The 14,563-nt window shown below is 39.7% G+C and overlaps 2 protein-coding genes across 4 annotated transcripts in view; one reads left to right on the forward strand and one right to left on the reverse strand.

Annotated features, from left to right (window-relative positions):
• Nucleotides 1-4,412, forward strand: part of nfatc1 (nuclear factor of activated T cells 1) — a 36,230-nt gene extending 31,818 nt beyond the window's left edge. For both annotated transcript variants that reach the window (XM_020597668.1, XM_020597667.1), the window contains one exon: nucleotides 3,437-4,412. In XM_020597668.1, coding sequence (XP_020453324.1) covers nucleotides 3,437-3,492 — 56 coding nt within the window. In that variant the 3' untranslated portion in view covers nucleotides 3,493-4,412. The remainder of the gene's footprint in view (nucleotides 1-3,436) is intronic.
• A 4,513-nt stretch (nucleotides 4,413-8,925) lies between these two features.
• slc52a3-2a (solute carrier family 52 member 3-2a) lies at nucleotides 8,926-13,802 on the reverse strand. Of its 2 annotated transcripts, XM_020597673.1 has the most exons (4): nucleotides 13,751-13,802; nucleotides 10,681-11,710; nucleotides 9,263-9,386; nucleotides 8,926-9,158 (listed from the first exon to the last, which is right to left on the reverse strand). In XM_020597673.1, exons 2-4 carry the CDS (start codon nucleotides 11,691-11,693, stop codon nucleotides 8,949-8,951), a joined length of 1,347 nt encoding a protein of 448 aa, XP_020453329.1. In that variant the 5' UTR covers nucleotides 11,694-11,710; nucleotides 13,751-13,802; the 3' UTR covers nucleotides 8,926-8,948. The 2 variants fall into 2 exon arrangements, with proteins under 2 accessions (XP_020453329.1, XP_020453330.1); XM_020597674.1 differs by lacking the exon at nucleotides 13,751-13,802 and having other exon boundaries at nucleotides 10,681-11,716.
• Nucleotides 13,803-14,563: the final 761 nt, after the last annotated feature.

Below are 14,563 nucleotides of genomic sequence, written 5' to 3' on the forward strand. Positions count from 1 at the left end.
TGGCCAAGAACATCTCGTGGCTTGTGGCCTGGATTTGACGTGGCAGAGAACTGGAGGGATTTGTGATGTTTTCTGCCTCCCAGTCATTTTCTCTCATTGTCTCAGTTCTGGACTCTTGGTTGATTTATTCACAGTGTTCATGGAGGCTGTTGAATATGTCACCACCTGACCGGGTCCTCTGTAGTACTGTGTTATTACAAGCTGGATCACATTGGTGCGCTTCAGCCTTTAATGAAGCAAACAGCGCTGTCCTGCTAATTGTTAGGGATTTCCTCATTTGTTGGAGGTTTCCTGGTTAGCGTGTCAGGCTGTATCAGGCAGCTCCAGCTGCCGTGGACCTCCATGGGACAGGAAGCCAGTTCCTTGATAACTTCATATCAAGCTCTACTTTCCTGCTCTTAAATAACAGCAAAGCTAGACCCAATTCTGACTGTGCTGTGTCTTGTGTTAAATTAATAGTGAAAAATGTTGTCACGATACGACATGCAAGATTTACAGTAAGTATATAAAATAGAATAATGACCACAAATAATCTGCACACAGTAGACTGCAGCTCCATGATATATGGGCTTTAGCCTTCCCAAACTCTCTTTTTTCTCAGCTGCAGTTAATCTGAGGTTCATGCTTGAAGCTGAAAACGGCAGATGAGAAAACAATCTCACCGCAAAGTCCAAGGAGCTGTTCTGGAACCAGCGACTGTATCACATGATCATGATCAAATTTCCAGGACTTTTCATCCCAGGTTCAGACGTCAGTCTTGACCCTGGAAACAGAAAAGCTCACTTCGAGGTCAGTTTAGTAACTGTCCTAGACCTTCTGACTGCATCAGTTTTAAGAATGAACTTTGAACCTCAGGCAACATGGACGTAAAGTTCTTAGAGACTGGACGAACTCCACCTGCTGATGAAGACGGTGTGATATGACTGAAAACCTCAGAACAGCTGCTCCGCTGGATTTGTCATATATTTTTTAACTGAATCATTTTTTTCCAGCCATTTGTTTGTGGCTGTGGTGTATATTCTCCTCATCAAGGCTACGTACAATGTAAGGAAGTTATTTTGTTTTCCCAAAATCAAATCAAAAACACGACATTATTTTAAATAAAAAAGACCCCCACCCCCATGGTGTGAGTAGTTTGCAGCATCTCTAAATGTGAGTAAATCCATGCTACCAGAGAGGTGCTGCATGATACAGATGTCGCACTGGTGCTGGGCCCATTTTTAGAATTTTGTTGTTAACACACTTAGTGATCAATAGACTGAATTTTTTTCCAATTAGATCCTCCATATCAAATGTGACGGCACAGTGAAAAGTGGGCCGTGGCAAAGGAGACACCAACATAAATGTTGTGGACAAAAGAAGTTTTATGTCTGAACAAAATAGTGATTCAGACTGATTTCCGTATTTTTCGCTTTTTGTTATTGTGTGAAATCTATTCCGACTCGTATGGCCCATGAGGAACACTATCTGAATGCCAAAATTCATCCCTGATTTTGATAGTTACTATCCTGTGCTGTCCTGGTTAGGAATGTCACCGCTGTCCTGACAAATGTCCTCCACGCTGCCAAGTTCTTCCCAAAGACATGTTTCTGTGATCGCACCCTGCCCTCAGAGTCACATAACCCTCTAGGTTGGATGTGTCCATGTGCTTCTGTGACACTCTCATGCAAGATCGCTGCTGCACTGGAGCCATCAGACTTCTTAGGAGACCATCCTCTAGCAGTCCCTCAGCCAAACACCTTAATTCCACATCTAGACGGCATGAATACTCTGTGTCACTCTGTGCTCTGTATTTGTAACAGCTTCAGTGAAATGCTGGGTGATCTGTTGTCCAGAAAACAGGTTAGGTGATGATTACACACTCTTGTGTTTTTTGTTTTTACCCTGGTAGCAGCTTCCTGTGCTGCTGAGGGGGATGAGGATTGCTGCACATACACCTCGTCGTCTCCGTGATAGGAAATGAGTGGTATTTCTACTTGGAAGTGGCTGTGCCTGTCCTGGCTCGCCAAGGAAAGGGTTCTCCAATGCTTGCGACAAAAATAAATGCAAGTGAGACTCTTTTTATTGTGTGAAAGGAAATTCCAGGTTTCCGTGCTGCTTTTCCAGCGTCCAGTAAGTCAGAGGGAATTCCTTCCTCAGCCCACGGGTTTGGATTCTTGGGACCAGGTCCAGGGGTATTTCTCGTCTGTGTGAGAGCCACGAGAGGGGCCTGAACCTGAACCGAGTGGCTGATTTAAAAATACGAGAAGCAGCTTAACGTGGGATTATGTGTGGAGACTATCCCTTCACAGTAATCAATGAGTTCACAGATAAGAACAGTAAAAGCTCATGAACAATGAACCATCTTAATTCCTTTTAATGAGACAAAAATGACTGATTTGCCCTTTTCTCTGTTTTGTGTATTCCTCTGGTTTAGTCTTAGTCAGTCTTCTCGACTGCATCACCAGCCCTCCGTCAGCCAAAGCACACAGCTAATAAAAACAGATAAACAAATGCACCTGGATCCTGTAGAGACAGCAGGAGGTTGCATCATCTCTCCTGATAAAAAGGTCTGGGGATCTCAGATATAAAGTGATTCAGTGAGGCTGACTCAGAGGAAATAACAGGTCCTGTATATAGTACCTCAGAGAGTTGTATTCACACTGGTGGAGTATGGTGCCTTAAAGCTGCACTAATAAATATTTTAATATTATTCACAATGGAAAAAAGTCCACATTCAGTTGTCACTCAACTCGGCAGGTTCCCTCAACAGGACGATTTGTTGGCCCATGAGTGTAATGGTTTTTTTTTTTTTTCCTTCTCTCACTGCTCTTATCAGTGTTATTTCAAGCCAGAGCAGGCAGCTGTTTTCAGCCCTAAAACCTCCGACAACCCAACAGCTAGCCAGCAGTTAGCAACTATAGAAGCTGAAGAGCCAGATGTTTCCCTGGTGAGCTAGTGGAGGCCAAACAGACTTTAAAGGAGAGAGATTATTGGACTAAAGTTTGTCTGATGACCAAAAACAGAAGTGCAAATGAATAGTAAAAGAAACCCTACATATTACCTAATAAGATTTTAACAGAAACTCTGAGGAGCTGCATCTGGATTCTGTGGGTTTGTTTGATATGTTTTTATTGACAGTGTCCTGGCAACGCAAGTTAACAAGTCACCAACTCACTGTCATCAGATTTTGATTAAAATGTTTCTAAATTCTGATTGTTGTATGGAAATATGTGACATTACTTTGTTCCTGGCTGCTTCAAACCCATGAGACAAGCACAGAGAACAACACGCGTGCAGAATGTGTCACCCTGAAGTATTCGAACATTAGCAGCAATGTTAGAATGCTTCACTATCTCTCAGTGAGAAACTGGCTGAGAAAAAGGATTTCAGGGCCTTTGGAGATGTTACTTATTATACTGTACATAAACATCTTTTTCTCTGTTTTTCTTCACAGTCAATGAGATCATCAGGAACGACCTCTCAAGCATTTCTGTCCACAGCCACGCGTAGTTTCCCATCACCTACAAAAGTGGCACAGGAAACCAAAACACCAAACAGAACTGACTCTGTGCTTTGCATGCTTGGATTCACAGCATGCAAAAAGAACAAATGTAAATGTGCTGTCCAGGTGACCAGGGTCCAGTGTGTGCCTTCTTTTTCATATGTAATGCCTTTACTCAAAAGTAATCCGAGGAATAAACCATGAACGACTTTCTGAGACATCTAAATTGAGTATGTAGCAACCAAACCTGCCATCCCCAGCTCAGACAACAAAGTATGCTTTCAGAGGACCAAGACTTTTTTATATGTGTTTTTTGCTCTGGTTTGTAAATGACTCAGTGCTTATGAGTTATGTAATTTGTATATACAGTGTGTTTATTGCTTCAGTCTGCCTATCTGGCGTTACAGAGAGAAGTGCCTTTGACTGGAAATGGACAGACGTGGCTGGACTTATGGCTTCATAAGACCAACCTCAGATTTTAAAACAAGATTTTTACAGCGAGATAACAAAGCTTTTGCTGACCAGCGTATGCTGGCCACAAGTGTCACATAAGTGGTTAAGACATATTGCAACACTAACACAAATAGAGATGTCATAAAGTGAGCAAACCAACTTAGCAATGTCCGTTCGGATGAGCATTTCATTTCTTAGGAGTTCAGGTTGTCATTTATAACATTTATGCAGCTATCATTTCAAAAGCTGCATAGTCTCGCTTCAAATCCTATTTGGTCGTTTGTATGGACTTTTGTTGCGACAAATAAAACTGAATACATTCACGACCAACAATCAGCACTTAACCACAACACCTCCGGTATTAGTAGTTATTCTGTTACACCGACAAGTCACCTGAAGTCAAACGGCTCAGTCCAAGCTCTTTATACACTATTAGTATACAAAAAACAGTCACAGGATGTGGAGTCATTTTTTTGAAATAATACTGACTTGAAAATTACTAAGTAAACAGTTTGCTAGAGTAAAGCTAGTTGGACTTTTATCAAAGAAAAAATCATCTCAGTTCTGACTAAGCTTGACTTTTATTCCTCCCTGGAAGCTATGCAATGTGCAGGTAGCATTAGTGTCTCAAAGAATGTAAACAATCAGCGTTGTAACCGAGAAGCTCTTTAATCCAAAGAATACTTAATAACGGTGAACAGCAATACAAATATATAAATCCTTAATGTTTGTTTTTGTATTTTCATATTTATTCTCTTAGCATGAGCTATGTTTATCCATGTTTATCTTACTGCTTCTTTTACATAGTAACCTATATACTGTGGTTTGTGGATTAATTTGTTTGTGCTCTTATAAAACTGAATTACACACTTGTGCTCAGTTTTACATGTATTTATGAGTCTTAATCCATGTTACTGAAGGGCATGAGAGAGGCCATACTGAAATGTTTACGAAAGAGGTTACTGTTAGTCTGCAACTCATAGTTCTGCTTTGTTATCTATTTTGTGTATTTGTCAATAAATAATCAATCTCTCTTCAGCTGTACGGCCTGACTGTCGACATGAAGTCGGAAAATATACTCTCTGCTTGTCATCACATTACAAAGCAGAGTGTTTGTCACAGGAATCTTAAATAAAACCAAAACCAGAAACCAACATTTGAACACAGAAATAAAATAACTTGCATTTTACTTCTGTGATTAAATCGAGACATCTTCGGTTTTTCCAAACATTCAAGCATGAAAAGAAAAATCCTCTTCTCACACTGATTGTTTTTGGAACCATCAAGCTTTTGCCTGCAAGTACGTTTGATTTGTTTGTACTAAAGCAGAAATCAATCCCACATCCATTAACCGCACAACGTGCACCATCTTTCCTGTGTCCACAGAGTTCACCCTTTCATTAAGAATCTATATCACTGGCTGAGTACAACTTAAAAAAAAAAATAAAAATCACCACTCTTTCGTGTGAATCAGTTACATGAATCTAAACGGAACTGTCCCAGAATGTTTCACAAAGCTTCCCCAGTGCAGCGGGTGGACGGACACTGAGTTGTTGTGGGGCACACTGACACTGGGTGGTTTTTAGTTTAAACATGCAATGACTCTCAGCATTTTTTTAAACCTATGTAATTATGTCACTCGGCTGATATGAAAATCAGGATGTGCCAGATTCCCAGCTGTTGGTTTTGCTCAGCTGCCTCGCACCTGCCTTTTTGTGTTTTAGGAAAATCAGATGCCATTTTCACCCAGAATGTAGATTATCATGCTGCCAGCTCTTTGGTGTCATCCCAGTGGCACTGGTGCTCACCTGGTAAGACTTCACTTGTTGATGGGTTGGTGTTTTAGAACAACAGTTTAAAACAATAGCAAATTTAATGCAATATATTTAAAGTTACTTTTGATATTTTTGTGTTTGACATTGGTCGTCAAAAAAAAAAAATCAATATTCTGTTGCAAAATTTTATGTTTTCAATTATCATTGTCTATAAATGTAAGTAAGCTCTAAAGGTTTTACTTTCTAACAATAGTACAGTGAGATTCTTTTGGCTTTTCTCAAAACTTATTTTAAATAATTTTAAGAAAGTTGTCTCATTTTAGACATAAGAAACAGAAAATGGTGATGAATTTTACAGTGTTTGTTTCTGTAGCTCGCTGAGCTTTGTATTGAAGGACAAACTAAGATAATTTACATTTTTCTCCATCAGCAGCTTCTCTCTGGTGGTTTGACTCTTTCAGCTGTGAACCGCACTCTGGTAAGTTGATGGCTCCAGACAACCAGAACTCCAGCCAACCTGGGAGCTGTGTTTTTGGTCCGGGCCAGATGGTGTTCCTCTCCCTGACCGACATCGTTACTTTTCTCATGGGACAGCCGGTGATCACCAGGCTGCTGTGGATCACCCTCACATCCACAAGCATAGACATCCTGAACTTTAATTTAGCTATTTTCCACATCATCCAATATTTGATGTCTGCTTTGCATTTAATTGTCATGTTTTGGTTTCCCTCTGTCCAGACGCAAGTCTTCAAGTTTTTGTTAGTGTACGCACAAATCGGAGGGCCTCTGAGTTTGTCTTTTATTTGCATCCAGAGATATGTGGCTGTGATTCACCCCACGTCTTACCCTCTGCTGAGCAAGTACCGATACAGGGAGGTCTGTGCTGTGATCGTGTGGCTCACTTCTGTGCCCATTGCTTTCGCAGCTGTTTTTAAAGAAGGTGAACCGTTCGACCCTACAGAGGAAATCTTAGATTTTGTCTCGCTCTTTGTGTTGTCGTTCACGACTGTAATGATGATGCATTTCAGCATCAGTTTTGGGAAGTTGCTGCAGAAGTCCACCCTGGGAAGAGAAAAGATGACCAGAGCCTTCAAAGTCGTCTGTGGTAGTTCAACCACCACCTTGTGTTTTTACATTCCAGTGACTTTCATGCAAAAGATTAAGACTAAGGATAGATACACTTATGACTGTATAATTGTACCTGCATGTATCCTCCTGTTGTCTGCTGCCAGTGTTGTGCATCCACTGTTTTACATCTCCACCCAGGGGAAGTTGTGTCCCTGCTTAAACAGCAAATCAAAAAAGTGATTTTCCCAAATCTGACAATGCTGAACAATTCGTGAACTCTAAGTTAAGCAGATTTACTGGAATCAGACCTTTTGAATTAGTGAACAAGTCTGTTGTCTTCTGTATTTAGAGCTGAAATTAGCATCTGTGGGAGGGAGATTTTAGTAATGGCAAACATTTTGTGATAAGGAAATCGTGTTAGTTAAAGTTCAATATAAGGACCCACAGCATGTTAATAGCTAGTTTTGCAAGGTTCTGCCTCAGAAGTAGCTTCAAATTAATAAAAATAATAGTTATAAAGAATGGACAACTTAATGATGCACCTCATGGTCATATGACACACATGAAAATATGATGTAAATCAGGGGGACATCCTTTCTTAGAATAGTGTCTGTGCTGGTGGCAATATGGAAATAATGTTTTATTTGTATGCTGTATATTTTAGAAAACCATTAACCATTTGTTGGCTTCGTGCTGAGCACCAGATATTGTCGTCAAGTAAAATTCACCACGTGAACTTTATGGAAACCCCTTTCTTCATACTTTTGCATATAGCTTTGGTTTGGTTTGAGTGTGACCCTCTAGGTAACTAACATTTTACTAGAAACAGCATACAGTGACTTTGTGGCAGCAGTTTGATGAAGTCCCTCCACTGTGGTGATGCCCTTGAGACAAAGCCAAGCCCACAGAAAACTGGTTTGGTGTGGATAACCTTGACTGGTCTACACAGTGCTCATCAATCTCATCAACTTCCTTTGCGATAAACTGGAACACCAGGCCTTATTATTTAACTTTCGCAAAAACTAGTAATGTCTGACCCACCACTGTGGAGACACTACACGTTCACACAGGTTGTTTTCCATTTTTTGATTATATATGTGCTCAAGTTGGAGGTGGGTGGAGCTATGCTGGGAATTAAATGCTATCATTAAACTTTATGTGCAAATATGAAAAATTAAAGTGAAGTTGTCCCACAACAAAACTTGAGGGTGGGGAGATTTTCACCCAGTCCTCAGAAAAGGCAGATGAAATGACAAGAGCTGTGTGGGTGGACTGTGGTTGTTAAAGAAAACAAAAGCATGCATTTGAATGTGTACATAGCTATGTATTTATGGACAACAGTTACTTGTGTTTCATTCATAAAAACCTGTGCTTATTTTGTTCATAATTCTCTAATTGTCCTGTGTGTCTGTTCTCTTATCAGGTCACAAAAAAGAAAGATGCTTAAGGTTCCTTCTCCAACACTTCTACGATTCTATCTTAAGGGTGTGATATATCATACAGTAAATGATATGATGACATGTAAAACATCTTTTTCTAGCTTTTAAAAAAAATTTGAATAATCATTTTAAGTTTAAACTGAGAACTCTATTTTCTTCTACCCTGATTGCACTGGTTTCTATGCTGCACTTTCCGCACTATAACTGACAGATAATTGTGTTTTAGGCCTTTTATGTTCTATTTGCTTTTATTTTCAATTTATGTATATTGTCTCATTTTAACAATGGTTTATCTTCAACTGTCAAATGTTTTTTAATCTGGTTTTAATGCTTATTGGTTTTAATGCTGTTACTGTTTTTCTTTCTGGTAAAGCACTTCGAATTGCCTTTGTATATGAAATAAAGCTGCCTTGCCTAATAATTTTCTTTGGCCACCCGTCTTCTCTTTTTCAACAAATCTAACATAAAAGCAAAAAGCATGCAGTTAGTTGTTTAATCCTCATTAACCACCTTCTAGGGCAGTCACATGTACGGCTGTCAGACATACAGTAGGACCCAGATTCTAAACCTCCTGAGGGCCAAAGTGCATCTATCAACACATTTGTCACAGAGCATTGATTCCCTGCTTTGACATTTGCAGTCCTATCTGACACAGCATGGTCAGGGCCGCTTCATTATAAGTAGTGCATTGTATTTATATCTTTGCTTTCCTTTTAACAAATGAATTCTTTAAGGACATTTTGTGTTGCACGGGTCTCCTGATGAGAAGTAGCTGTACACGCTGACCAGTGGAAACATGGTGGCAGCTCCCAGCAGAGAGCCTAGCTGCACTACAGCTCCGCACCACACGAGGGCGCTGTGACCCTCGTCACGCAGGATCACACCGATGATCACCTTCACATAGGACAGAGTGAGAACACAAACGATCCAGGCGAACACCTGTGGAGCAGAGGAGAGTCTATAAGCTAATTTTTCACACCGAACACCTGTGTGCAAGGATAATGTAGGATGTTTTAGTAAGTGAAGCCCAACGATGTACTCACAATAATGACACCACCTGAGGTTTCGTGAACCAGCAGCGGACACGGACTCAGCGCTGCCATGCCCATTATATAAGCTCCCACTGCGCTGCCGATCACTGAGAGGGCCCCCATCAGCAGTAGGGATCTGTGGGGTGTAGGTGACAGGTTTATGGCTGGTTCAGGACAAACTGCTTTGATTCTGTAGCCAGAGTTGATTATTGTTAGTTGTATTACTGTTTACATGTGGAAGCATGCACACAGTGTTGATTAAATCTGCGAAATAAGCTGTGACTCTGAAAAAAGTAATTTTAGGTTTGCAAACATGAAAGGCCAGTTAGTCCAATCAAATGTTATTCATTAACAGTTATAAATCTCAGGTAGACCTGAAAAGATAAGTTAATTAATGACAGCAACAGTTGTAATAAGTGACTGAAAAATGCTGCGCTTTAACTGTTCTCAGGTCCCTGATCATGAGAATTTGCTTTTCTGTTTTCTGTCATGCTGACTGGGAAATCATGATGGACATTTGTCATTTTCTGACATAAATAGGCGAAGCAGTTAATCTATTAATAACAATTAAAAATATTTTTTATGTCTTATCTGCTGCCTGAAAATAAAAATATCTTAGTCCTATTTAAGAAATTGGTTTATGTGAAGATGGTTAAGTTGTGGCCAACCAAGGTGTAAATGTTTCTCCAACCAGGTTCAGGCAGTACTTAGATTTCATCTTTACTGAAAACAGTCATCTAGACATTACTATTCTTCAGATACGCTTTACAGTGGGTACGGAAAGTATTCATGTGATATTTCAGTTTTTCTTTTTTAATAAATCTGCAAAAATGTCAAATTCTGTGTTTTTCTGTCAATATGGGGTGCTGTGTGTACATTAATGAGGAAAAAAATGAACTTAAATGATTTTAGCATATGGCTGCAATATAACAAAGAGTGAAAACTTTAAGGGGGTCTGAATACTTTCTGTACCCACTGTATATGCAGTAAATAAAGGCTGCTGTTTTTTCCTGCACATTTTGTCCAATTTAATGAACTAAACTCATTCTTAAAGTGAAAACAGTAAAAACAAACAAATCTGTTTCTTGAAACAAGGGGCATCATAAGACGTGCATTTTCAGCTGAACCCTATCAGAAGATTATTTTTAAAATAAGAGTGCTTCTGCCAGTTTGTCCACATTTTACAAGTTAAAGATTTAAAGTGCTTTATTTTTACATAAACATTTTTACTCTTCTGGTTTTAACTTTTTGTCTTTGTAAAAGGGCCTGTTTTGTTTATGCAAACTGAGTACAGAAGGTCAAGATTGTCAAGCTTTAAGGTAAATTTGTGATAGAAGATCTTGGTTGTATGAAACAGTGAGCTGTACACTGGTTCTTTCTCTGAACTATGAGCAGATTTTTTTTTTTTTGCTTATACATAAGACCTTGACCTTATGGGGAGGAACATGGCGATGAAGCATGCCAGAGGGTTGGACACAGCAGCCATGGTTGCTGACAAATGGTAGACCTTGTTCCCATAAGGCATGCATGAGTAGGACTGCACTGAGGGTAGCACCGCGTTGGTCAGTGCATTAGCCCAGGCCAGAATCGCAAAGATGTAAAACACCTGCATCCAGCTGTAAGCACCAGTGCCAAAGCTGCTTCTGTGTTTATGGTTTTCAGGTCTGGATGGCTCCATCATGGGCTTCTCTTCGACCCACTTCCTGTTTTTCTGAGACCTCTCTTTCACCCTGTTGGTGGATCGACTGCTGGGATGCTCCCTGGCCACATCTGGGTGGTAGTTCAGCAGCAGGAACGCCGCCAGACACACCAGCATCATGGCACTCAGGAAGAAGAAAAACACCTCAGTGGAGAAGTTTGCTGGCTGGTACTGGGCCTGGAGGTCAAAGGTCACAGAGCTGTTGTAAGAGTTCAGGGTGTGGTTCCAAAACTGTGTGTTGTTTGTACAGTGAACCACCCCAACACCCTGGATCAAAGCCACCAGAGCAGGCAGGAGGCCACTCACACCCTCTCCAATGTAGTAGGTGGTGAGATACTGAGGCTTAAGGCGCATCATGAAGGGTAGGAAGGTGACAGAGGAAGTGCAGTCGACAGTAGCCAGGAAGAAAGTTAAGGCAAGGAGGGCCACACTGCGTGGAACACCTGCCACTACAGCCGTGTCCTTCCAGAAGAAACCCAGCAAGAAACTGGCCACAGTGCCCAGGCTGATGATCACATATATGACAGCTGTCTCATTCAGGACACCAGGGTGGAAGCGATGCATCAGGGTGATGAAGAGAGGCCCAATGTTAGCCATTTGGATGAGAATGGAGAGGTATGAGGGCAGGTACCAGCTCTCTGGGATGTGGGGGACGATCAGAGGCAGCTCCACCCACAGACCGTTGACGGAGACCCAGGAGCCCGTACCAAAGAGACACGCCAGCAGGTGGGTGAGAAGAGACATGGTGGAGATGGTTTGCTCTAGAAACAGACAAAAATCATACATATATAAGTAAAAAAATGCTGAGGCTCATTCCAGTACAACGAAGCCTATAAAAATATGAAAACAGCGAACTAACATTTGGCTCCAAGCATATAATTATATTTGGTGAAAATTTACTGACTGTAGTATTTCCTAGTGTCATTGAAGTTTCCTGGGGGCGGGGATGATATGATTTGGTACAACTTAAAAGGAAAATGGAGACGGTGTTGAATTAGCATACTTCCATTTGAGTTTGATTCATTGCTAGTATAACCTGAAATGTGAAATTTGTTAACGGGTAAGTATACAATTCAAAAGAATAAAGTTTCCAATAATAAATTGATAATCAACTCCCTATAATTCCTCACTTATTTCCAAGAAACTATGTAGGAAACTAGAGAAATGCATTTCCTGTTGAAAATGCATGTGGATGCTGATATGCTGACGGATCGCCCTGAAAATGCTGAAAATTTTGACACCTGAATGGTTTTTCTAGCTGAAAGTATGCTGAAGTTGAGTTTTCCCATTCATTTGAATGGGGCAAAATTTTCAAAATAAAGCTAAGTATTTCAAAGGTATGAAGCTTAGAAACATTTTGAATAGAAGCATGAATGTCCTTGAGGAGCTGAACATTTTGATAGCTGAAAGTACAGTGCCTTGCGAAAGTATTCGGCCCCCTTGAACTTTGCGACCTTTTGCCACATTTCAGGCTTCAAACATAAAGATATAAAACTGTAATTTTTTGTGAAGAATCAACAAGAAAGTATGCTGAAGTAGAATTTCCCATTCATTTGAATGGGGCAAAATTTTCAAAATAAAGCTAAATATTTGAAAAGGTATGAAGTTTTAGAAAAATTCAGAATAGAAGTATGAATGTCCTTGAAGAGCTGAACATTTTAATAGCTGAAAGTATGCTGAAGTTGAATTTCCCCATTTATTTGAATGGGCAAAATTTTGCTAAAAATCACTAGTTTAAAAAGTATGAAGTTTAGGAAAATTCTGAATAGATCCACACATGTCCTGAAAAAGCTGAACATGTTGATACCTGAATGGTTTTTCTAGCTGAAAGTATGCTGAAGTAGTTAAGGACCAAAAAATGTACGGAAGAATAATAAATAAAGACCAGGAAGATATTTATTAGAAAAATAATACACATCTATACCAAGTAAACTTGCAAATATATTTGGAAAGAACCTGAGTTCTTCAGAAGTGCATTTTTGACCTTTGAGGATCTCCAACTAAAACAGATGTACATCAACCAAATCAATCTGGAAGAAAAACAGAATCCCTGATTAATGCTAATGTAATGTCCTCCTAAAACAAAACGACAACAAAACGTTTGGCTGCTTCCTGGTGATAACACTAAATGAATCATTGAGTTGATTGTATCAATGCTGCAGCAAAGGACAAGAAATAAGCAGAGAAAGTAAAGCCAACAGAGTTTTAAATGTTAAACTGAACAGATTAATGTGTCACCATAAAGAAGCAATGTCTTCTAACACTTTCTAACAGTACACGCCATTCCACATTTGATTAATGTTTGTTGTTTTCTTAAGGTATTGTCCTTTCCTCGTCTGCGAGCTATGTGATGAGGTGCCAGCTGTTATTTCAGTTGGTCATAGGAAGGGTTGGAAGCATACAGCAAAGGAAACAGGGCCACCTACTGTACTGGGAACTCTTACATAACCTAAGAAATCTGACCAGAAAAAGTAACCGCTGGCAGTGCAGCATTTGATCAGCGAGAGAATGACAAATAATTCTCCAAAAGTTTTGCAGGTTTTAGAATGTAGTCAAAATAATTTAAATCTGGAAGCACAGTCATAATTTTAAAGTTTCTTTTTGAAAAGTTGTAATTAAACTCACTGAGTGTGGATATTGAGCTTATTATTGAAACATTAAAATATTTAAACAAATCAACATACTGAAGAACAACTTGGTACATTTTAAGTAAAATAAATGACTCTAATACTTTTCCTTCTTGTGCAGAAACAATAAAAAATGTAAAAGGATGATCGTTATGCATCTCTGCTGATACTCACATGCAGTTTGGTGGAGAGTTTGCAGTTTTCTGCAGAGAGAAAGAAGCCAAAGTCCTGCGCAGTAAAATGTGTGTGCGACAAGGTATTAAACCCTTCTTGGACCGAGTGGGTGTGAGAACACGTATCCAACCGTGATACGTCTAGTTAACTGATCATCGTCCAAACCCTAAATAGCCTCATTGTTGTGACTCTTAAGCTCATCAATAGACATCACATGTAATTTGTATCCCCACCCTCCTTTGCCCTGGAGAAATTTCTGATTGAGTGAGATGAATGTAAGAATCTACAGAATTCATTAATTCTGCTTAAGGGGGTCGTGGACCAGAGTGGACACTGACAGCTACATGACACCACATTTATTGGCGGTGGGAAAGGAATTAGAATTTGTAGAAAGAAATTCTTGATAAAATGATATAGTGCTATGTTATGTATTTGCAAAACTGTTCAAATAATTGTTTAATCTGTTTGACCTTTGTCCATGAAATGCTTTGTGCAGAGAGACTCAGAACAACAGGAAGTTGTGCAGATACATACTGAGATGACTAAACTGTCTGCACGAGACTAGTGTGTGGGTGTAAGGTCTGATTGTCTTGGCTTCAGATTATCAACAGTTATCAACATATGAAATTCTAGCATTGACATTATAATCTGCACTAGCAAATATATTTACATGTTTATTTTAGTATCATATGCATTATAATAGTATCAGATGCCTTATAATCTACTTTTGTTTTAACCAGTTCACTTGGCTTTAAGAATATAGGAGACATGTGTAAGGCTGTAAGAGTAGACAGGAAACCACATACAGGAAGT

Source organism: Monopterus albus, unplaced genomic scaffold (genome assembly GCF_001952655.1).
Source record: "Monopterus albus unplaced genomic scaffold, M_albus_1.0 scaffold34.1, whole genome shotgun sequence".
NCBI classification, from domain to species: domain Eukaryota; kingdom Metazoa; phylum Chordata; class Actinopteri; order Synbranchiformes; family Synbranchidae; genus Monopterus; species Monopterus albus.

Excerpts from the sequence above, each read along its gene's own strand:
- slc52a3-2a (XM_020597673.1), bottom strand. The coding sequence starts at position 11,693 with ATGTCTCTTCTCACCCACCTGCTGGCGTGTCTCTTTGGTACGGGCTCC. Across the intron at positions 9,387-10,680 it reads GCCATGTTCCTCCCCATAAG|ATCCCTACTGCTGATGGGGG; the intron begins GTCAAGGTCTTA and ends TACACCCCACAG. Across the intron at positions 9,159-9,262 it reads CCTCAGGTGGTGTCATTATT|GTGTTCGCCTGGATCGTTTG; the intron begins GTGAGTACATCG and ends TCTGCTCCACAG.